We start from the raw sequence: 23402 nt of genomic DNA, 5'->3' as shown, positions 1-23402 counted from the left end.
AAATCTGCCCCTACGCACGAAAAAGAAGCTCAGGTACTTTTTCGCACGTAGAGCGTTTTCCAACACGACAAAATGGGCTGAAATACGCCCAGGTGGGAACCATGCCCATAGGGAATAATAGGATTTCACTTGAGCGTTTTTCAGCTCTTCGAGCAGCGCTGAAAAACGCCCAGGTGTGAACCCAGCCTAAGAGTCTATTGTTTTCAGCCAGGTCAGACCTGACTCATGCACCGAGACAGAGGCAGTGTAGTATAGTCGTTAAGCCGTACATTTCAGCAAGCATGAATATGCTGCATATTCAATAGGCAATTGTGACAACCTCCATATACACTGAGATTAATAAAGTATGCAAACTCTAATTTTAGCAGTGAACTTACTTTTCATGGGCAGGTTGTTCTGTGGGGATGAGCTTGGAGTGGCCACAACAGACAGCTCATGATTTTCGGCAAGCTTTTTGCTAAGAACTTCCCGAAATAAGATTCGGATCATATGGACACCCCACAGATGTTGAAGCTGCTTGGTGAGTAAAGGCATCGACTCATTGAGACTGGAAAAAATACACAGGAAAAAATTTAAGTTCCTCTATACCAGGGGTGGCAAACACAAGGCCCGCGGGCCGAATCCGGCCCGCCGGACCTTGTAATGTGGCCCGCACAGCAGCCACCTCATTTTACCATGTCTCATGGCCCTATGTCCCCCGATGAATTTGAGTTTGCCACCCCTGCTCTATACAATGAAAAGTCATTTAACAAGAAAAAATTGAGTCGAACTGTGTAAATAAATGAAGAAAGAAAAAGACTGAATGGACTCAGAATGATAGACAGGAGAAAGGAAAAAAGTCAGTGTCAGAGAGGTATAAGTGGAAGGGTGGCAAAAAAGTAAACAGTGGTAAATGAGAAGGGGGAATAAAGAACTGAAAGTTGAAGGAAGCAGGTGAGAAAAAAAAAAGGGAGAACCTCCTAAATGTACATCTTTTTTTTTTTTTTTAAAGCTATTAAATCATTATAGGGCTGAAGCTTGTAATAAAACAACATACCCATAATCAACAGTCTGGGAGAACCAGCCCAACACAGGGTGCCAGTGTGTGAGGTTGGATTTCTTCTGTGATACATACTGCTGACAGTATGATAACATCTGAGTAAGGACACTGACAAAGTGACCCGTTTCTTCTTCCAGCACTTTCTCAGTAAGGTGTCCAAGGTGAATGAGGTTACCTATAAAAAGTGGAGAGGTGATACTGATCTGAATAAAAAAGGCAGGAGAACTTCAGTCAAACATTACCATGCCTACCTTCTGCTAGCAAATTATTGCAAATTAAATTAAATGTAATTAGAATTAAAACATAAGTCTGCTAAGCACAAATAGTATGTACAATGGTCGCATAACAAAACACGGTAACCTAAAAAAAACAATCCCTGAAAAAATACAAAACCAAAAACAGTAAAATGTTTCTACCTGTGGATTGATGCTCCACACTGAGCATGCTATAACTAAGCAGATCTGACCCAGGGATGTTGTAAGCAAGCATGAAGTAGAGGGGTGTGCTAAGACATAACATTTCTCAGGACAGTATTACCTACTTAGCTAGATGAAAATGAAAGAGTTAAAGTGACATGAAACTCAAGATTTTAAAAAAATCACATTCAAGTATTTATTCTTATCTTAAAAAAAAAGGACCTTATGTGGCTCTCCGCTTCTTCCAAATCTCCAAACGTATTTTCTCTTGCTGCAGCGATCTGACTTCCACTTAGAGGGTTACTTTTGTTCTCTATGGTCCCACTGTATGTGGGAACGTAGCTACCCTTCCTTGCTCGCCCCTGAGATGCACAAGTTTATATACAGACGCACTCAACATCAACATGCATCCTCACCTCAGTCCTCCCCTCAGCCTAATCACTGCCCACACATCTCTGGTCCCAGACTTTTGACTGAAAGCAGAACTTAGAAAAACAGCTGGCCCTTGGTGCATGAGTGTAGGGGGAAAACTAGCACTGCTGAACCTTAATTCTGCGCAGTAAGGTAGGAAGGCATTCAGTACTATACTATACAGTACTATTTGTAGCAAAGAGCAGTGCACATGACCACAATTTACGTGCACTGCTCCTTCAAAGGTAAAAAGGAGACATTCGGGAGTGAACAGAGGAGACATTCGGGAGTGCACAGAAGACATTAGAAAGAGCCAGTGATTTTGGCACTGATGGCAGTAAGCCGTGATTTTATGAAAAATATATATATCAGCGTCATTATGTAGGTGATGTTCATGGATCAATGTTTGAGAGGAGGCATATCATTCAGTGTCACTTTAAAGTGTTACTAAACACAATATCAATAAATATATATTTAACATTCAATATCTTGATTTGTACCAATCTCCGTCTCTTCTAATGGCAGTATTGGACAGCACATTCCACAAAATACATTTAAAATCAATTAGGCTCCAACTTTCTATATGAGCGTGGCTAAGTTCAGTCTAAATGGTTCCATTGTATGTGGGAATATAGCCAGCCTCCTGGTCACTCTATTAAGATGATCCACATTAATACACGCAGACGCAGCAAGCACCAGAGTGTAAAGGCACAGGAAAAACCACCCACTGTTAAAATCTTTGGCGGCAGGTGCTTGTAAGAGGTACCAGCCTCAATACGTGAATGCAGGGACGAATGCACATTAGAATCGTTAAGCACATTGACTACTGGGAATTTTAATTTGAGTAGTGTGGTGCAAGTAACCACAATGTACATGCACTTCTCATAACCACAAAGTGGAACTAAAAGATAAAGAACTTCTGTGACGGGGTGCTGGAATAAACTGTTTTTATTTATGGTGCAGCATTTAGTGACACTTGTAGGTAGTGATATTAGCAGCTCATTATTTTAAAATAATGACATTTTAATTATACCTAAATCTAGATGTGCATGACTCACTCTGTTGCATAAATGTATTAATATAACATATTTTCTGTTTCATTAATTGTCAAAATATGCTGTATGTTAGCAAATGTATACTCGTTAGTGGATGGGGTCATATTTGGAGTCAGTACCTATTCCTCAGAACAGTAATTTATGCCACTGTGTAAAGTTTGGTCTAAGATCTGTAATTTTTATTTTCTGTACTTTGTTTTGTCATTGCAGGTTTAACAATACAATTATTAGTTTGATAATAATATAATATATAATATATATTATTATATTATAAGATAATCACAAAGGAAGATGGAGAGCACAGTGTTGACACACATTAAAGAGTGAACTTATTGTAAACCAGAGCTATAGAAGTACAGAAGAGTACCGTAAGTCAATATTGTTTAAAATAGAAATATAACGTGAGAGAGCTAAGTAGTCTGATAGGTACAGAAAAAGAAAGAGTGGTAGTGGACAGCATAGTGTACAGAGGAGAGCCACAAGAAACATCAGCAGAAGGGGTGCTCTAATAACAGTGGATGCAAATAGCCAAAATGTGAGCAGAAGATAGTTTAACAAAATCACCGAATGCCATTGGTCCAGAGAAAAAAGCAGTTTAACAAAACGGGAAAAGAAAGGATGAGCTGCAGAGGATTGCAACACACAACAGACCCTAGCTGCTTGTGACCTTAAGACAATTCAGCTGATGACACTAGGGCTGCAACTAACGATTATTTTCAGAATTGATTAGTTGGCCGTTTATTTTTTCGATTAATCGGATAAAAAAAAAAAAACATTAATAGCATCTTTTATTTAAAATAAAATACACAAATGATGGGGTGTTACAAACATAAAGTTTACTGCAAAAAAACAAACTGCATGCACAATTTTTCCAATCGCACCACACTGGAACACTCAGCACTGTGGTACCGCGCATGGTACCGCTACTGATTGACAGGCAGTGGGCGGGTGCAATAGCCAGCCTGCTATTGGCTATTTAAAATTGCAATAGCCAATAGCAGACTGGCTATTGCACACACCCCATGCCTCCGAGTCTCTCCGATCGTCCAGCAGTGCCTCACGTGTCCTGACCGCCCCCCCCCTCCTCAGCATCTTTCTCTCTATAGTGCCTGACAGTAGCTAGTCTGTGTCTCTTCCGATGCCCACTGCCTCTGCCGATACAGGTGGGGGAGAGCAGCGGGATCAGACATGACAGGCTGCAGTGGGTAGGAGAGCAACAGCTCAGAGGCGAGTCAGTGGTGGTGGCGGCTGAGGGGGGGTGTCGATGGGAATGGCTGAGCAAAGTAGTACCGAGTGGCCGGAAGGGGTGGGGTTAAAGGATGAGCAGAATTGCGGCAACTGAGCAGAGTTGTGGCAGCGGTGCATGTGCAGGGGAGGGAGGGTGCGGCTGAGCTGAATCAACTAATCGGAATCAACTAGTTGTTGCAGCCTTAGAGGACACTGAGGTGGAATTTGAGATTCTGAGATGCTGTGGAGAAAGATATGGACATTGAAGATGGACATATCAGAAGCGTAGGATATGAGCCTGCAGGGTGTGGCCCAATAAAGGAACACACAGGGAATAGAAGGACACAATAGGAAATGTGAAAAAACTGAGGACTGCAGGGTGTGGCCCAGCATTGAAGCACACAGTGCAGGGAGTGATACAAAGGACTTTTGGGTACGTGATCTGTTCTCCATGCAGAATAGAAGTTTGAATAACATGTTCGTATGATGGAAAAAAATAGTGCAGGAAACAGCAAGGAAGACAGCTTTCTGGAATAGGGAAGCTGAGGGACTGAAAGGGATATCACAGAATGAATGTAAAAGTATATAGCCAGCTGGTATAGGGACATGGAGAAGGAATCCTGAAAAACTTTGGAACACAAAAATACATGGGCCAGAGGAAATTGAATACAGTTGGGAGTAGGCAGTAAGCATAACACAGAGAAAAGATATGGCTACATGAAAATGGAAGATCACAAGGCTGCAAAACTTAAATTAAAAACAAAAGGGCACCCATGATGAGACAAAAGGCCAAAGATGAGACCAAAAGTGAGTTACAGAGAGCTGGCATGGCATGGAGACACCACTATGCAAAAGGGGATAAACATGTGAGTAAAGCAGTGTTAACAGTGGAGTGGAGTGGAAAGATCACACAGCCTAGAAAAGAGTAGTAGCGGGGGGCGGTTTGGGGTTGGAGGATGGACCAAAGCACAGGGTGTAGAGTGGGAGGTAGTGCATGCTTCCTATGGGTATACAGATTACTGACATGTCAAATGACCATTACCTAGCAAGCAGAGAGTGTGGCTTCCTTCCAGGCACACACATACATCTCTGCACTGCTCTTCTCGACTCAGGAACAAAATGAATTTATGAAAGAGCCCATTGGATTCTATTACAGCCATCCGCTAAAATGACAAAGATAAAATAACAAAATAATTATTTTTTAATTCAGATTTTCTTTTTACGGTCAAATAGACCATCAATATATTCACCAGTATTGCTTATAGGACTTACATCTGGAGTGAGAATAGACAGGTGTGCAATTATAGCTGGTACTGACATTATGTGGATCAGGAATGAGCGAAGAAGATTGTCAGAAAACTGAGCAGCCACTACAGGACTAGGGAAAATCAAAGAGAAATACATTACTATGGCAATTAGAAGAGTTAAAGATACATATATGGATAAACAGGCAGACAGATAATAGAATGGGAATATAATGTCAACATTAGCCTCATTTATACTCCCATCACAAAAAAAAACTGCACCTAGTGCCCATCTTTGATAGGTGCTTTGGATCCAGAGTTAGTGTGGTAGACAGTGCCATCCCCACACCAATGTCTGACCACACACCTCTGTAGGAGACAAAAAACTAATCAGAGCAGATTGACAGTGCTGGTCCCTGGCAGCAGGTGCATAATTGTGCACCATCATTCATCACAGCAGGCGGAGGGGGTCAGCATATATCACAACACAAGGACTTATGATAGTTAATGGTTAACATTCCCCTGAATTTAGCATGGATCACAGCACAAGGACTTACAATAGTAAATGCTGGCTGCTGGTAAACATTCCCCCACACTTACAATAGTAAAGTATCAGTCAGTGCTCAAAAAGCTGTGTAATGGATCTACCTGCAGCTACTAAACACCCACTGCACTGTGCTGAGGATGTTTAGTAACATTTATAAATTGGGCTTCAGTCTGGGGTGGAGCTGACAGCTAGGAGAAACAGATAAAAATAGGTGTTTGTAGAGCAAAACCACAGCACAGATCAGAATGGAACCTAGTGCTAAATGTGCTTGGTCCCCTGGGGGATTCAACAGGGATTTTTGTGATACGTGCAAATACAACTGGAAGACAGGTGTGGGGAATGACTGGACACTGTTAATAAAACTAAAGGAAAGGGGGAATGGGTGTTATTAACTTGTGTAAATACTACTCAACTGTTGATGCACTCAATATATTGACTGCAAATCGAGGTGCAATTTAACTTCAAATATATATAATCAGCAGTTTTTTCTCTCTCCAGGTGTCTAAATATTATCCAATGACTTTCATGATGCAGAAACTGGCCATGGGTACTAAATCTGAATAGCGCTGGTACCCTAGTCCAAATTTGGCAAGGATAAGGAACTCACAGGTGGGTAAAACTTACTCAGTGCACTAACTCTTCAATCCCTAGAGTCTCAGAGGAAAAATAAAGACCTTAAAAAAGGCATACAAGATGTCAAGTGCTGGTATTGTTTCAAATGTAACTGTGTTAATATTCACTGGGAACGTGTACTAATAAAAGCCTACAGCTTTGCAGCCAGTAAATAGTTGACAAAAACAGAAGAAATGCATCAATCTTACCGCAATGCTAGGGAAAATACGGCTGTTAAAGTGGCCTTGGAAAGAGATGGGCGTGATCGTGCCAGGCCATTAGTGAGAAGGATCTGCAAGGAACAATTCATATATCATTCCATTTTCTAGACAAACTGTTAATTACTTGTAAAGCCTAAAATATGCAATCATGCAATCAAATGAAACTAAATATAATGATTTGGGGAAAAAATTACCATTTTCAGGCTGAACTCCAGTATTGCAAAGTCTGATTCCACTTCCTCCCCAGCCTGACTGTCCCTGGCCTTCCCCTTTAAGTAACTGGATTTCAGTTATTTTAATCATGGGGGCTCAGCATCACATGCATGTGGGCATTAGCCTGGGTTCACACCTGGGCGTTCGTAATATGCACGTTTTTGACCGCGCCTTTTTAGCGCGATTTACATCCACGAAACACGCGTTTGACGCACGTTTACGAAATCTCTATTTAGAAGTCCAATGGATATGCGCTGAAATCTGCCCCAAATAAGCTCAAGTACTATTTCTCGCGTAGGGCGTTTTTCAGCGCGACAGAACACGCTGAAATACGCCCAGGTGGGAACCATGCCCATAGCAATTAATAGGATTTCACTTCTTGAGCGTTTTTCAGCAGTGAAAAACGCCCAGGTGTGAACCCAGCCTTACAAATGCAGTCTACCCAGGAACACCCACTTCTCCAGACTGATACATACCCATCAAAGCATTTTCATATTTGCATAAATCCTCTTAAGAAGCAACCCACAGCATCAGGGCCTGAGGGGCCTTTAGAGGAGTACTAAGGCAGGATGCTTTGACAGTTTCAGGAAGCACTGTGCAGCACCTTGTATACCCCTTCCACAAGCCTTGACCTACCTCCATTGCATAGAGAACCACAGAGACCCAGGGATGACATCACTGGGTCTAAAATAAGGTATATAATTAAAAGGGAAAGTTTTTTGTTTTTTCTAAATGTCACTAGCATGTTGCTGAGTGAAATGGAGAAACCAGGGAAGCCAAAAATAAAAGCAGATTAAGCTTCAGCTTTTAAAGTGACACTAAACTCAAGAGTTAGATGTTAAAAATGCATTCAAGTACCCTAATTATTAACATAAATGTAGCTTTTTTCTGTATCACTTGGTTGTAGATCCTCAAATCATCTCTGAATTGGTGCTGACACTGTCCTTCCTTCTGGAGGGTGGCTACTTTTCTTCCTCATGGTTCCTGTGTGTGTTGTAAAGTAGCCACCTCTCCAAACTCATTCCTGTGATGGACTACAATCTCAATACAAATTAGTAAACTAAATGTGAGATTGTAGTCCATCACAGGAATGAGTTTGGAGAGGTGGCTACTTTACAACACACACAGGGACCATGGGGAACAAAAGTAGCCACCCTAGAGAAGGAAGGACAGTGTATGCATGAATTCTGAGAGGATTTGAAAATCTAGAGGTGAGTGATACACAAATAAGATACATTTTTGTTAACGAGTATGGTACTTGAATGCATTTTTAAGGTTTAAACTACTGAATTTAGCGTCACTTTAACAGAATTCACATATTCAGCCTTTGTTGGATAACAATCTTACCGTAATCTAGATGGCAATACACCAAAGGCATGGAATACCAGGGTCAGGGCAGTATAATAATGTATTTTATTAATTTGATCAGGTTACCGTTTCTACTGCTTCCAGTTGTTTGATTTTTGAATTTCTGTTTGTGCTGCTTTTGATTTATTATTCATTACATACTTACTACATGTGTTACTTCTGTAGAATCTTCCTTTAAAAAAAAAAAAAACTATCTGATTTTATTTTTAAACAGCTTTCTTCTCTGAAATAGGATTTTGTGCTCACCATAAAACTATTTTCTTGGGAGTCCACTGAGGGACACTGGAATACTTTAACCTTCGAGTTATACTACTGCATACAGAACTAAGAGACACTGGAAAGCAAAAAACTGTATGCCAGCCCAGGATAATGCCTCCTGCAACTAGCATGCCTCCTTTTTGTAGCAAAGCAGTATCAAGAGAATAATTATAAACACAGAGAGGAGACTCCAAGAAAAGGATTTTACAGTGTCCAAAAAAATTTTTTCTTATATATTGAGGAACACAGGGTGTCTTAAACCTTTGGGATATCAAAAATCAGTCTTACTGAGGAGTGGGCAACACGGCAAACACTAGCAGACCCAAGAAAAAAAACAACAGGACTGCATGCAGCTCAAGAGTTGCCTGAAGAACTTTATGCCCGAAGCTGGCAGCAGATGAGGCGGAAACATCCAGGGCCGGCCTTAGGGGTGTGCGAGCTGGCACAGGGCGCCACGGCAACAAAGGGGCCAGGCGGCCGACAAAGCTCGTCCTTGGGGCGGCTTCTCTCCTACTCACCGCTGGCCATCCGGCATGACAGCGCTCCCTCGTCCGCCGGTGGGGGGCGCAGTAGGGAGCTCTGCCTGCTGTCAGGATGGAAGAGCGGTGAGGGGGAGAGAAGCCATGCCGGCAGCTGTCAGGATGGCCAAGCGTGGAGGAGATCGGAGCCGCTGTCATCCTGTCAGTTTCAGGATGACATCGGCTCTGTGCGTGGCAGAGCGGGGATCGGTAAATATCATTGATACTTACCGATCCTCCGAGTGAGAAGGACAAACACTGGAGCGGTCGTCTGATCACTCCAGTGTTTGTAAATAACTGGGGACACATAGTACTATGTGTCCCCAGTTATGAATGAACAGGCTGTGATTTACATTACCTCCTGATCATTCAAGATTTCCTCAATGAATGGGAAGCCTCTGTACTGAGTGCTATCCATTCATTGAGTGCTGAGGCTGCATAAAAAGACATTGAGGATTTGGTGTCCTCAATTTCTTTTCCATTTTAAAAGGGAAATGTCAGCGGTCTGTTTGGACCCCTAATATTTCCCTGAAGCCACCCCCCCCCCATTAATTTTACATGTAGTCTGGGTTTTGTGTTCTGGTTTTTATTTTGACTTTTTCTAGATATACTTACTTGAAAAAAGGACCGGCATGACAACCCGACACTTTATTTTTATAGACTTTATTTTAGTTTGACATTTATTGTTTGCCTTCTGTTGTTTTATTTGATAAGAATACTTATATTGTGCCGACAAGTTTAATACCTTTGAATAAAAGTTTTATTTTGATCATACTTTTTTAATATATTTTTGTTTGCGGCTTAACAAAATAGGAGTCTTTAAATGGTGCGGATATTGGGGGAAATGGGTGTGGCTACTGGGGGGGTGGCCACTGAGGGGCGCTGTAGAGCTTTCTCGCACAGGGTGCCCTAAGGCCGGCCCTGGAAACATCCACCTGGAAGAACTTGTAGAACGTGTAAACAGAAGACCAGATGGCATCCATGTAAGTCTTAGAAACAGTTGCCTGATGTAACAAATCCAAGAAGCACTCATGGATCTAGTAGAGTGCGCCTTGACAGGAAAAGGTGAAACCCAATCAGAGACCATAGGCTTGGATGACAGTCTGTCTGAATCACCTAGAAATGGTGGAACAAGAAGCTGGCACACGCTTTCAGGGTCCATCCAGAATGACAAAAACGAAATCAATTTTTGTGAAAGAAACAATGACTGAGAGATAGACTCTCACAGGCCAAGCCAAATCCAAACAATAGGAGGGAAAATTTCCCTTTGGTGAACTTCCAGACAAAGGTATGGAAGAACAATGTCCCCGTTAAGGTAAAAGTCAAAAACTACCTTAGGCAAGCAGGAAGTCCTGGGATTCAGCACCACCTTGTTGCTGAACTTGGAGGCCAGAATGTTTACATCAAAGGTTTAGAAATCCAAAAGTTGACTAATTTCCTCTTAACTATACTCCTCAGGCACTGGTTGATAGTTCTAATAGATGTATTGTCTGTAGAAAAAGACACCACAGACCTATGCTGATCCAGGCCACTGCATCAGTCAGTGTTGCTAACAGCACAGCCAGTACTAGCTTCTATCCAAGGAGGGAGTTCTGATTCTTACAGGGAAGCCATAACAACCACTACAGTTTTGGGGAATAGGAGTACATTATTGTATGCAGTTAAGAAACACTAGTCAATGCTATAGTGAAGTACCTGTAACACTGAGTAAAAGCCTTTTTGATTGAGGTGACCCATTATGTTTGCACAGATATGGTTCATTGCAGGTCTCAAGCTTTCTCCTGAAATAAAACACAGATTGGTTGCAACTATTAGAAACATAACAATCTCAGTAAAATACTAGCTAATGCTAAGTGCATTTGCACTTAAAAATAAAAACAAAACTGTTAACAATTCAGATAACATGCTAAATTGGAAGATCAGACGGAATTGTAACATTGTTTGTTATGGCTAAATCCACAAATCCTTGTGTTTTCTTAGCCATTGCTAGACTTTTACTATTCGGAAATGTGTCCCTCGCAGGTGAACAGAACATTCTGCTAAACAGAGCCTTCTGGGCCTAGGCAGGACTCAGGATACTTGTCCTAAGGGAGGATTTCAAACCTTATACAGTAGGCAGACAATGGTGGTTAGAGCTTTCACCTTTGAGGCACATTTTGTCTACAAGGTCCAACAGTTATCTCAACGGCTTACTTAGGATATAACAGTTTGTAAAGCGCTGCACAATCTGTTGGCACTATATAAATTCTATATAATAATAATGATAATAATAATAACAGAATTTTTTTTAGGGACTGCCCTGTTTAAATTACTTTGTTCCAGACTAAAAACATATAGGGGGGAATTTATCAGAACTGGAGCAGACAAAATCTGGAGCAGATTTGCACTGCAGCCAATATGCTTCTATTTCTCATTTTCAAATCTCAACTGAGCAAACTAAAGAGAGATGCTGATTGGTTCCCATGGGCAACTGCTCCAGTTACTGCCTGCTCCAGTTTTGATAAATTCCCCCCACAGAATTTTATTTTTTCCTTTTGCTTTAGTCAGGTACATATGAAATATTGCATTTTCCATTTATATTTACCGCATGTAGCCAGCAGATCGCAAGAATACGGCAACAGGCAACCTAATAACCAAGCTGACGTAATTGTACGTTTTAAATAGTCCATGCTGTGAATGGACCAAAATAAGATAGGTGCACACTCCCTCTTTGTGTACTACTGCCAGGGAGGGAAACTTTTGCATTTTTTTAAATCCACAGATCTACTGCTGGGCTTTCTTATTAGACGATTATAGCTTTGAATTCAAAAATAACCTAGAGTGTGCAGATATCTTTTACCAGAGAATAAATCCCCCCTCGTACCCAACATTATATGCAGAAGCATTGTTAAAAACTAAAAACTCACCTTTCCCTCTAAATATGTTCCAGGTAGAGGTGTCTGTGAAGTTGACCAGCATAGTGAGGTAGAGGGTGATCAGTTTGGAGTCCTGCAGAATGTCCGGCTGAATAAAGGTTAAGAAGATTATCATTATCTCATACATACAGTATATGTTCTCATGCATCAAGAACTCCCTCTTGTAGCTTTGAAATGTATAAAAATATGTCCCAGGGCAAAAAGACTCACTTTCAGTGACTTCAGAAACTCACAGCAAATCCACAAGATGTCTTTAATTTGCTTTATCCACAAAAGAGTAAGGTCTTTGGACAGTGCAAGAGACACAAACCAAACCTGCAAGACAAATACCGGTTACAAGTAATTGCTTTTTGTCCGTCTCTTTACCCTTCATACTATTTGTATCTATTATAAAATAAAACTAATAAACAAATGTTGCTGTGCATCAACTAAGTGAAATACTTACATAAATATGTACAGCAAACATATTTTATACAAACATTTTATTGTTTAGAAATAAAAATGGTTGACTAATTAAGAATAGTATATTCTGTACACTGGAAATGGCAAATGACTGCTACAACCCTGAACGATTTTCATCAACAATTCAAAAAGTACCCTTCAAAATAGATAAGTAGAGATAAATAGACAATGATTTCTTAAATTGTAGCTATTTGATCAAAACAAATTATTCCTAAGACATTTATCCAATTTTTTCTTAAACTAAATCGAAATTTAATCACTTTAAAACCTCATACAAACTTTAACATGGTAATGTAATTCTAAAACACGTTCGGAATCTTTTTTTAATTTTTAATATGCAGCTTTCATTATAATAATTCTTGGAAATCCTGCCATGAAGGTCCTTGTTCAGACACTTCGTGTTATAATAACTGTCTCCCAATTGTGTTCCTGTGCTGTCACACTGTCACATGCACCCCGGTGGGGCAGTCCACCTTTGTCTGAATCATATTGCACCACATTGCATGGTACTATGCAATGTGGTGCGATACAATATACATGTGATGGTTAGTTGTGTTGGGGTGCCATAAAGAAATAATCACAAGAAGTATTGATAAAAATGGGTTTAGAATACATGCCTTGGGCTCATTCTCACAGTCCATACTGATAAGGATGCACCGGCAAAGTTTTTCAAATCTCTGTAAAATTACATAAATATGTGTAAGAACAGATGCAGGGGAGAAACTTGTAATTAATATATCAAATAAATAAATTATTAGTATCTGCATGGAAGTAATTCATCATTAATACTAAGAAGCACCATGACCAGGTTTACAACAATTCCAGGCGTCGACTGAAAGCAATCAGTGAACTGCTAATGATGAATTGCAAACACTGCAACTGTACTGAATCAGAAAGTCCACTCAGTTTACCATGATCTTTTCCCTGTTCTGGGATGGAGGAAGCTACTTAGATGAGTCATGTGTCCCTTTAGCAGGAGTAAGTGGACATTGCTTGGGTGCTCTCAGGCTGGTGCCATACTGTAGAAGCTGGAATGTAGCCAGCTTTTATGTCTTGGGTACTTATTCTGACCGTTCTTCACCATCTTAGATGGTAGAAAATGAGGAAAGCACCGATACCGATACTAGTGAGTATTTAAGCGAGTACTCGTACTTGCCCCAAATGCTCCCGATACTTATCCCGATACCGGAACTTCCGGTATCAGGAAGCCGGTGGCAAGTCATTACATGCTGCCCCCAGCTTCCTGTTTGGCTGGGAAAACGGCTCCATGCTCCCTCGTCACCAGGGAGCATTGAGCTGGCTTCCTGGCCAACCAGGAAGCCGGGGGGCGGGGAATTACTCACCCCCCATCCCCCCCATGCGGCCTTGCAAACCTGGGAAATAGAGGCATGATGACCAAGACGTGCCCACATCCCTGGTGGACTGACCCTTGACTGGAAAGAGGGTACCCATACCTTAATATCTTAAACCTGAACAATGGTTTGCCTGAGCTACCTAGAAATGGTGGAAGAGGAAGCTGGAACACCCTTCCTTGGTCCACTGAGGTTGACAAAAAATCTGTAATACGAAAAGATGATGTGGATGAGTGATAAACTCAGACAGCCTAGACCACATCAAGGCAATGGAGGGGGATCTGCTTCTGGTGAACTGCAACTGGACACAAGGATGGAAGGACAATGTCCTGCTTAAGGTGAAAAGCATAGACCACCTTAGGAAGGAAGGCCTAGGCCTCAACACAACCTCTGTGCAGGACCAAAAAAGAGTTCCTTGCAGGATAAAACTGCCAGTTCAGACACTCGCCCAGCTGAGTTGATACCTACAAGGAAAACTACTTTGTGGGTCGGAGCAGAGACATAAATGTCTCTGTTGTTCAAACAGGGGCTTCTGAAGCACTGAAAAGGACCATAAATAAATGGGATTTGACTAGGGGAGCAACATGGGAAACCCCTTGCACGAAAGTCTTGATTGGAGAGTCACTGGAACAGAATGTCAGGCGCAGAGATCTGGCCCCTGATGGTACTAATGGTCCAGACACAGCAGGAAAGAATAGATCTGTCCTAGAAAGAAACTCCTGGGGTAAAAATCCCTAGACTCACACCAGATGAAATACGTCCTCCACATCTGATGAAAGACCTTGCAAGAAGTAGCAAGCATCGATGGTGTAAGAGATGCCCCTGTCCCTTTAAACCTGCTTCAACTGCCATACTGCTAAAGCATGGGATGGAGAAGCCAGGAAGGCGAATCAGCCCTTGGGACAGCAGATCGTGAAGATCTGGCAGAGCCTATGGTGCATCTGCAAGAAGTCATACAATACTGGCATACCACGTTCTCCTGGGTCAGTCCAGGGGTACGACCGGCATGAGTACCACCGGCATGCCCTCCATGAGTACCACCGGCATGCCCTCCATCTCAATCCTGCAAAGGAGCTGAAGACCAATCTTCACAGGCATAGATCAAATTGTAGTGATCCCACAAAGCCACAAGTGCTGCCACCACTGATGCCAGCAAATCCCTGGATGCAAACCTTTCAAGTTTGTTGTTTAATCTGGGGGCCAGAAGGTTCTCTACAGCCTCCCTTTCTGTATATTTCATTGCCTGCAGCTACTTACAATTCAGGGGTAATGTGTGTATAAAGAGTACATAACGTTTTAGTTTTTTTCAGAATTCTGCATTCTGTTTCAAATACTTGATATATAGAGTTATATCAAAAATATGCTTTATAAGGCAACTAGGAAAAGAACACCTACCACTCTGTCCACCTGTAGTCTGAATATTATCAACAGTTTACGAGCTGTTCGAAAAATGGAAAGAGCATTGGACTTGACTGTTCCATTTTCTGCGCCTTCTAAAAAGACATCCACTTCTTGTCTGCGTTCAGTGTAAAAGAAAACAAAACAGAACAAAAAGACTTTATAGATAATGCTGTAATGGACTCCAAATTACACACTGCCTTATCACAAGGCTTCTTCAATAAAAAATAAAACAATAGTACCTGATTTCTCTCTGCAGCCGACATCTGCACAGGAATCGTCGAATAAGAGCTTGGATTTTTACTGCAGCTTTCTCTCTTTCTTTGAGGCCTTTTCTCTCTTCACGCAGCTGCCTTGCCTTGTCTAAGAACTGGTCCTTTGTAGCCTGAGATGCCCCAAACATTTTTGAAAACTGTGGAAGAAACAAGCCATAACATTTAGTCAAATTCTGGTATTACCTAAATAAATTGACTCTGTTGGTTTATTTATTTTTTTAAATTATTGATACTTACCTGACTAGAGGACTCCTAGCTTCGCTTTGCCGAAGAGCTAAGTCTGCAGCATCCAGTACATGTCTGGGTGTGTTGGAAGCCTGGTCCCCCACTGAATTCCACCTAGGGGCCCCTATGCCACTAAAGGACACACGTTTTTTGCGAAGGAGTTGCTATGAAAAGGAAAATTGCAGTTTATTTAACTGAGCCGACATTCTGGGTGATAGCAGCATTTTTGTTATTGTATTAAAGTCACTGTCACTTTTTTTTTTTAACTCTGGTACATACATCAAGGTCTTCCTGCAAGGGAAAGGATTGATACTTATCCTTCCAGGCAACCATGCCACTGAAACCCACTGTCAGCAGAAAGTTGGCTGGCTGAAAAACCTTCAGCATCTGGCACATTCAGGAGTTTCAGATGCCTGGTCCCCCTCTATGTGTTTTATGTCCTTCTTATAACCCTTATGTCACTGCAGGACACAGGACACTAGAAGAAGAAACCACAAATGTGGCTTCACGATCATTGTTACCCAAATGTGACCTTGACAGTTTTTGATACATACTAGGGCACTGACAGGTTAACAGACAGTCTACACAAATCATAAACACATAATACAAACTGGTGTTGTGGGAGGGAAAGGCCTCCAACATAGTGCAAGCTAGATATTTAGTTATCTGTGTGTATGTCAACAAATCCTTTTTTTACAAAATGAACGCTGGAATTCCACCCAGAGATTAAAAAAGGGAATACTTTACTGTTTAATGGCCTGGAGTGCTTGCAATCAGTCAAGGGCCCATGAATTGCTGTTCTAGTAAGACATTTCTGTTTTCAGGAACGTTGAAATATTATGGCATGTTCTGAAGCAAACCCTTCAAGAACCACATCCCAAAATAATTAATAAACAGCAAAAGTCTTGTATATAGGAATTAACCCAAATACATTTACTTTCATTTCATCTTTATAGTTTTGTTACAATGCCCACAAAATGACCATATAAGACCACTTTCGGTACACACCTTTCTTATGCAAGACAAATATAAAAAAATACAAATTCTTTCTTTATACATAAACAGTAAAGAAAACCCCAAAGATATTTTATAGAGCTTACCTTATTCTTTCAAATACAAATCAAAAGGCTTGCAAACCACTTTGTGCCCTCTGTCCTCAGACTCGAGTTCTACAATAAACACAAGACATAACAAAAAAAAAGTTTGGATATTTAAATGACAAAGAACAAATTACTTAAAAGTGAACTATGGCCCAATCTTTTCTGGCCATAGTTATGTTTAGGTTCACCGGAGAACATATACTAATGCCCTCCTGTGATCCAAAACCTAGCATATAGCAGGCTATTGCCCACTATATGCTGACAGCGCAGAGCTGCGCTGCAGCTGGGATGGATCCCAACAATATTTTCGGGATCCACCCCACTGCCTTATTGACAGCTGGCTCGGCCTCACTAGATCCAGCTGTGCCTGCCCCCTCCCCATCCAGACAGCACCGGAGGGGGAATCCGTGCAGTCACAAATCTCTGCAGGGAGAAGATCGGAACCTAAGCAATCAGCGGTATGTGATCGCTCGGTTCCCGATCAATAGAGTCGATGTGTTGCAGCTGCAGTGTCACACGTCGACTCTATTTATGGAGATGAGTGTATTTCACTTTCCCTATAATTCTTCTTTGATTTATTTCATATTCAATATCACTTGTCTATCATTGGGGGACATGTAATGTAAACTGTGCAAGGTTTCCTAAATTTCCCTGTTTCTTGAAGAAGGAGAAGAAAACAGAGTTAGGTACCTGGTAACGTATTTTCCATGAATCTTTCAGGACAGCACAGGAGAGAGAGGTTCCACCCACCTAAAACAGAAAACACATCATCCACAATTAAAATAAAATGAGCCGTCCCTCCCAACCACATCAGTTTTATGTGTTTCCTCAGGCCTAGCAGGAAAGCATAGTGAGAATTTGTTATTATTCCTTGAGGCCAGCGTGCTAGGTGCAGGGGACTCCCAGGTATTCTTCCTGGTTCAGAGAGCCAGCAAGAATTGAATTATTTGGGAATAGTTAGGTAATAAGGAGACCCTCCCTCCCTGTTTTCTGTTTTTTTTATTCCCAGAGGTTTTTCTCCCTCCAGCGAGGGGACAGAAATCATTCCTGCAAGGTAAGGGACCCTAGTTGCCCTCAGTTTTTTCTGTTATGTCTTGAAACTTCTTATCTGATCAGGCCATGCACTCACCTTTTCCTTTGGAGAAGACATGCCCAAGCCCCTTCTTTTGTGTCTATCCTGAGCTGCCCCTTCCCCCCTCTGCGGTTTTAGGTGGGAGGAGCCTCTCCTGTGCTGTCCTGGCAGATGAATTGGGAAAAAGCTTTTTAGGCTTTTAACTTGATGCTCAAAAATCGCCACAATCCTATCTATATGGGCAGAAATGTAGATACTACCGTGCTAACAAGTGACTAGAATAAACAGTTACCTCATGCTCGCTACAACTAGATCAAATGAATGAAACATTTTCCAACTTGCCCATCTCCTTTTTTTGTTCAACCATAATAAATCAGTTAAGTGATTAATATATTTTTGTGCATGTCACCAATATCCCAAACAGTCATAAACAAAATTAACTGCCATAGGTTTATTTTTTCCCCACGACATAGTGTTTTAACTTTTTTTGATCTCCTCCAGTCTTTTCTAATCACTTTATGTCTAAAAGAACTTTTTTTTTCATTGGCTGCATTATTGATAAGGAACCACTTTCCGACAGTGACAGAGGTGGACCATGTCTGTGCAATTTGTGTCAACATGGCCAATTTTAGCATCCCATACTACGGTAATATACTAACTACTAGGTCCTACAAGGTTCAGAGTCTCCGGTTCTCCAGCAAATATTATAAACATGTTGTGCACTTTTGTGACTTACACCGATCAGCCATAACATTACGACCACCCAACTAATATTGACTAGGTTCCCCTTTTGCCGCCAAAACAACTCTGACCCGTCAAGGCATGGACTCCACTAGACCTCTGGAGGTATGCCGTGATATCTGGCACCAAGCCGTCAGTAGTAGATCCTTTAAGTCCTGTAAGTTGTGAGCTGGGATCTCCATGGATCAGACTTGTTTTTCCAGCACATCCCACAGATGCTCAATTGGACTAAGACCTGGAGAATGTAGTGGCTAAGTCAAAACCTCAAACTCATTATTGTGTTCCTCAAACCATTCTTGAACCATTTTTGCAATGTGACAGGGTGCATTATCCTGCTGAAAGAAGCCATTGCCATCAGGGAATACTATTTCCATGACAGTGTGTACATGGTCAAGAAAAATGTTTAGGTAGGTGGCACATGTCAAAAGTAACATCCACAAAAATAGCAGGACCCAAGGTTTCGCCGCAGAACATTCCCCAAAACCTCCACTGGCTTGTCTTCTTCCCATAGTGCATCCTGGTGCCATCTGATTACCATACAGTACACATAATGTAAAACAAAATGTGATTAATCAGACCAGGCTACCTTCTGCAATTGCTCCGTGGTCCAGTTCTGTTGCTCACGTGCCCACTGTAAGCGCTTTTGGCAATGGACACAGGTCAGCATGGGCACCCTGACCGGTCTGCAGCCATGCAGCCCCATGCACAACAAACTGTGATGCACTGTGTATTCAGACACCTTTCTATTGGAACCAGCATTAACCTTTTCAGTAACTTCAGCAATTTGAGCTGCAGTAGCTCTTCTATTGGATCGAACTACCTGGGCCAGCCTTTGCTCCCCACATGCATCAATGAGCCATGACCGGCAATGACCCTGTTGCCAGTTTACTAATGTTCCTTCCTTGGACCACTTTTGGTAGGTACTGACCACTGTAGACTGGGGACATCTCACAAGAGCTGCAGTTTGGGAGTTGCTCTGACCCAGCTATCTAGCCATTACAATTTGGCCCTTGTTAAAGTCAATTAAAACCTTACACTTTTTTTACAATTTTTTCTGCTTCCAACACATGAACTTTATGGATAAACCATTGACTTGCTTCCAAATATATCCCACCCACTTCCAGGTTCCATTGTAACGAGATAATCAAAGTTATTCACGTCACCTCTCAGTGGTCATAATGTTACGGTTGATCTGTGAATATTGAGGTGCAATCTGAGCCGCAGGTCAATATTTAAGAGTGCATATTATGAAGCTGCTTTCCAAGTTTCCATGAGAACATAATTGTCCTTGATATCTTAGTCACCTGGAGTCTAATGGATATCAAGCATATACAGGATTTTTTAAACTATGTTTGTGCTATTCCAAGGCTCTTCAATTGGATTATAATGCTGAGCATCTACTGTCAAGCAAGATATTGCAATAATTCATTCTAGGGAATAATTCATTCTTCATAATTTTCAAAGCAATTAGTTTTTTGGTTTAAAAATGCCAGCTTCCATTTGCATACTTTCAATGAATTTTCTTGAGGCTGAATTTTAGTAATGCAGCATGTATATTCTCCTGAAATCCACCTTAATAAAACATCCATTCTAATATAGGCCAAGTCAGAGAAACCCATCCAACATTTGTGCTGCACCGAAGAAAATGACCTCCAAAAGCCGATGGACAATTCTGATCAAAGCTAGGAAAAAACTGATTTAAAACTAAATTTTTTTTTAGTTTTGAATAGAATGGAGAAGGGTTAGAATTTCTTTTCAGTTTTAATTGCTGCTGGATCTCCACTGGGGAAATGTAGCCTCTGTTTCTGGTAACCATTATTACTTGGGCTGAAAATTATGGCAAATCCAACATTTGTAGTTGTCATCAGAACAGGAAGAGAGGATAACTTTTCCCATGATCTGACCGCCTTTCAAAAAGGCGGTCCGATCAGGTCCACCTGTCAGTTTTTCAGCCAGATGTTAGTCTATGGGCAGCCGGATCTAAACGGACAGACTTCTGCTTACATCCGATTACCCCAAAATCCGGCCAGGCCTGGAATATAAAACACAACAGAATTCCATTTTGGTAGACCTGACTGTGATGGATAAGGGGTAATCAGATATAAATGGACGCATGTCTGCTTACATCCGACTTCCCATAGAGCTTACATGGGTCTGGTAAGTTCAGTTTATTTCCTCTATCATAAGACATGTCAAATCCATTAAGGGTTTTAAACTAGACATAAACACTGTAATCAAGTTGTACATTCATTGTTCAATCGCCTTAAGGGCTTTTGTTCGCCTTAGGTGGGTCTTGCATTCTCATTCAAGCCAAAGCTGCTTGAAGCAGGTGAAATGCAGGTCAGAAGGTCAGCTGCAGGTAAAATGTGACTGCCAATGAATTCTAAATGATCTCAAAAGCATGTTAAACTGATGCCGTCAACACAAACCCAAAGCCCCATGACACAGGATCTGATAGTTAGTGATGGGCTCGGGCGTGTTTGCAAGCGCCTCGTGCCGAGCCTGCTGGGAAGCTGTCAGCGCGTAGGGCCAATCACAGACACTGAGACACTTCCCGATCTCTGCAGCTGCGGACCGGGAACATGTCTCAGTGCCTGTGATTGGCCCTGCGCGCTGACGGCTTCCTGGCTCAGCACGAGGCGCTTGCGAACACGCCCGGGCCCATCTCTACTGATAGTTACAAAAACTCTGCAATATTGGGACCTACCTGATCAATCCATTCAATTTGTAATTGACAATCCCTGTACCCTAATGGCCGGTGCACACCTAGGCGATTTGTCGCGCAAAACAGAGACTCGCATTGAAGTCAATGGAGGCTGCTCACACCTTTGCGGTTTGTCGCACAACCAAAGTCGCCTGTTGCGCGAAAAGGTCCAGGAGCTATTTTTGGGCAGTTTGGGTCCCATAGGCATCTCTATGCACTGAAAATCACACGTTTTACAATGAACAGTCACGCAATAGAAAACGCGCAAAACAGCTCGGCATCTGAATCGCCTAGGTGTGAACCTAGCCTAAAGCTGTTGGTTGAGTTAAAGTGCATAGTACAATCAGATCGTAATGTGTACGGCCAGTTTTAGGATTCTAATTCATGTCATCTGCCTATTTTTACACACTGTCTTTACACTTGTTTATATAGTGCCAAGCAGAAAGCATGCATACGAGATATAAGCTACATTCTGTATGGCTGATCTATTAGCCATTGTCTTTCACCGTGTCCTGTACAGATAGCCTTTTAAGAAGTCAGTGCCATCAGTCCTAATTACTACAATACAAGGGTTTGAGTATTTTCTAAATACATCATCTGCCTCAGCTCGTAATAGAAGTCCTACTAAAATATATTTATTAAAGAACAGCAGCTGACCTGATGTGTATAATCCCCATTTCACTACAGCAGCCTAGGTGCACGGTTAAATGACAGCTGACTGCCCTGCTAATGATAAATAAACAACTCTGGGAAGTCAGGGGTTAAGGGTCAGAGGGGGTGTCTAACCTTATAGGGGTACAATATGTCCTAGATCTCCCAAAACAAGAGCCACTCCCGGCTGCAGACAAGAACTCCAGCTGCCTCTGATCGGACTGTTTTCGCAAGCGCACCAAGTGAGGGCGGAAACACGTCAGGGAGCACACAAGCTGAACTGGCACGGCGCCGTGAGGAGGAAAAAGCCATGATTGTTGTGGGCGCCGTTTCTAGTCCAAGCTACTTTTTTACAGTGGTAACATTGCAATCGTGAACAGTGATGTATCCCTGATTTAACGGGCGGCTCTTACATATGTATCGTCCCTGTGAATTTGGTCTATGTGTGTTTGCCTGGCTGTCCTTGTTCATACGTCATGCCATTACACCAGACAGGAAGAGGGCAGGCTACAAGTCTGGGGACTGAGGGGGAAATGCGTCAGTGACGGGCGGAAGTGTATGAGGTGGACTGGGTGGCTCCCGTATTTTGGCCTGAGGGAAGTTTATCGGGGTTGATGGTGAGTGCTAAGGCTTTTAATTATTTATTTTTTGATTACAAGGGTGGATTGTTAGGAGGATGGCCGGCATGTTTCCCTGATACACCTCCATGAAGTTATGGAAGATGCTGAGATACAGTCTACAGTAATGAGCAGCAGGATGGGACATAGGGAAACAATGGTGTGCCTATACTCCACCGCCTCAGTGTGTTTCCCTCACCTATATGTCTAATGGTCACATATACTGCTCAGTAAATGCAGTGCAAAAAAAAAAACAGTCACCAATGGCATACCTTCCAACATTTCAAGGAGGTAAAAAGAAGGCGCGCCATACCTCCTATCTGTTCCCAAAATCATTAAAAAGCAGAACTATTATCTACTGATAATGTGCCTTCAACAGGCTAATTAAGTTTTCAAATAAGACCTTTCCATTTTCATTACATTTGACCATTTTAGTCCCAGTGACATCATTATTTGTTCTCTCTGCGTCTCTATGCAATGCAGGCTGATCATGGCAGGTGGGAGGAGTCTGCAGGGTGTTGTAAATAGCTTAATGAAAACATCACAGCACCCTTTCTCAGTACTTCTCTCAAGAGCCCTGAGGAAGCAGTGGGCAGGCTCTTGGGAGGAGTTATGTACATATCAGAATGCCTTGATAGTTTGATGTCAGTCTGGAAAGGTCAGCATTCCTAGGCCGGCTGGATTTGCAGTGTAACAAAACCAACCTAATGGATGTAAACAGGTTTACATATAGAAAAATTAGTTTAAAAAAAAAAAAAAAA

At 41.8% G+C, this 23402-nt stretch overlaps 2 protein-coding genes across 3 annotated transcripts in view; one reads left to right on the top strand and one right to left on the bottom strand.

The window, feature by feature from the left end:
* The window catches only part of UBE3B (ubiquitin protein ligase E3B), a 34549-nt gene extending 17657 nt beyond the window's left edge, over nt 1–16892 (bottom strand). The window contains exons 1-12 of the mRNA XM_018560639.1: nt 16857–16892; nt 15499–15668; nt 15254–15374; nt 13124–13183; nt 12255–12359; nt 12036–12132; nt 10825–10910; nt 6761–6843; nt 5421–5526; nt 5191–5311; nt 1037–1214; nt 378–547 (exon numbers count right to left, since the gene is read on the bottom strand). Coding sequence (XP_018416141.1) covers nt 378–547; nt 1037–1214; nt 5191–5311; nt 5421–5526; nt 6761–6843; nt 10825–10910; nt 12036–12132; nt 12255–12359; nt 13124–13183; nt 15254–15374; nt 15499–15659 — 1288 coding nt within the window. The 5' untranslated portion in view covers nt 15660–15668; nt 16857–16892. The remainder of the gene's footprint in view (nt 1–377; nt 548–1036; nt 1215–5190; nt 5312–5420; nt 5527–6760; nt 6844–10824; nt 10911–12035; nt 12133–12254; nt 12360–13123; nt 13184–15253; nt 15375–15498; nt 15669–16856) is intronic.
* A 5661-nt stretch (nt 16893–22553) lies between these two features.
* KCTD10 (potassium channel tetramerization domain containing 10) overlaps nt 22554–23402 on the top strand; it is an 18138-nt gene continuing 17289 nt past the window's right edge. For both annotated transcript variants that reach the window (XM_018560511.1, XM_018560504.1), the window contains exon 1: nt 22554–22641. In XM_018560511.1, the coding sequence (XP_018416013.1) occupies nt 22639–22641 (3 nt within the window). In that variant the 5' untranslated portion in view covers nt 22554–22638. The remainder of the gene's footprint in view (nt 22642–23402) is intronic.

Source organism: Nanorana parkeri, unplaced genomic scaffold, assembly GCF_000935625.1.
Source record: "Nanorana parkeri isolate BGI_ZX_2015 unplaced genomic scaffold, ASM93562v1 scaffold18, whole genome shotgun sequence".
Taxonomy (NCBI): domain Eukaryota; kingdom Metazoa; phylum Chordata; class Amphibia; order Anura; family Dicroglossidae; genus Nanorana; species Nanorana parkeri.
The sequence above is the reverse complement of the archived record's forward strand: the minus strand, read 5'-3'. Positions and strand labels throughout refer to the sequence as shown.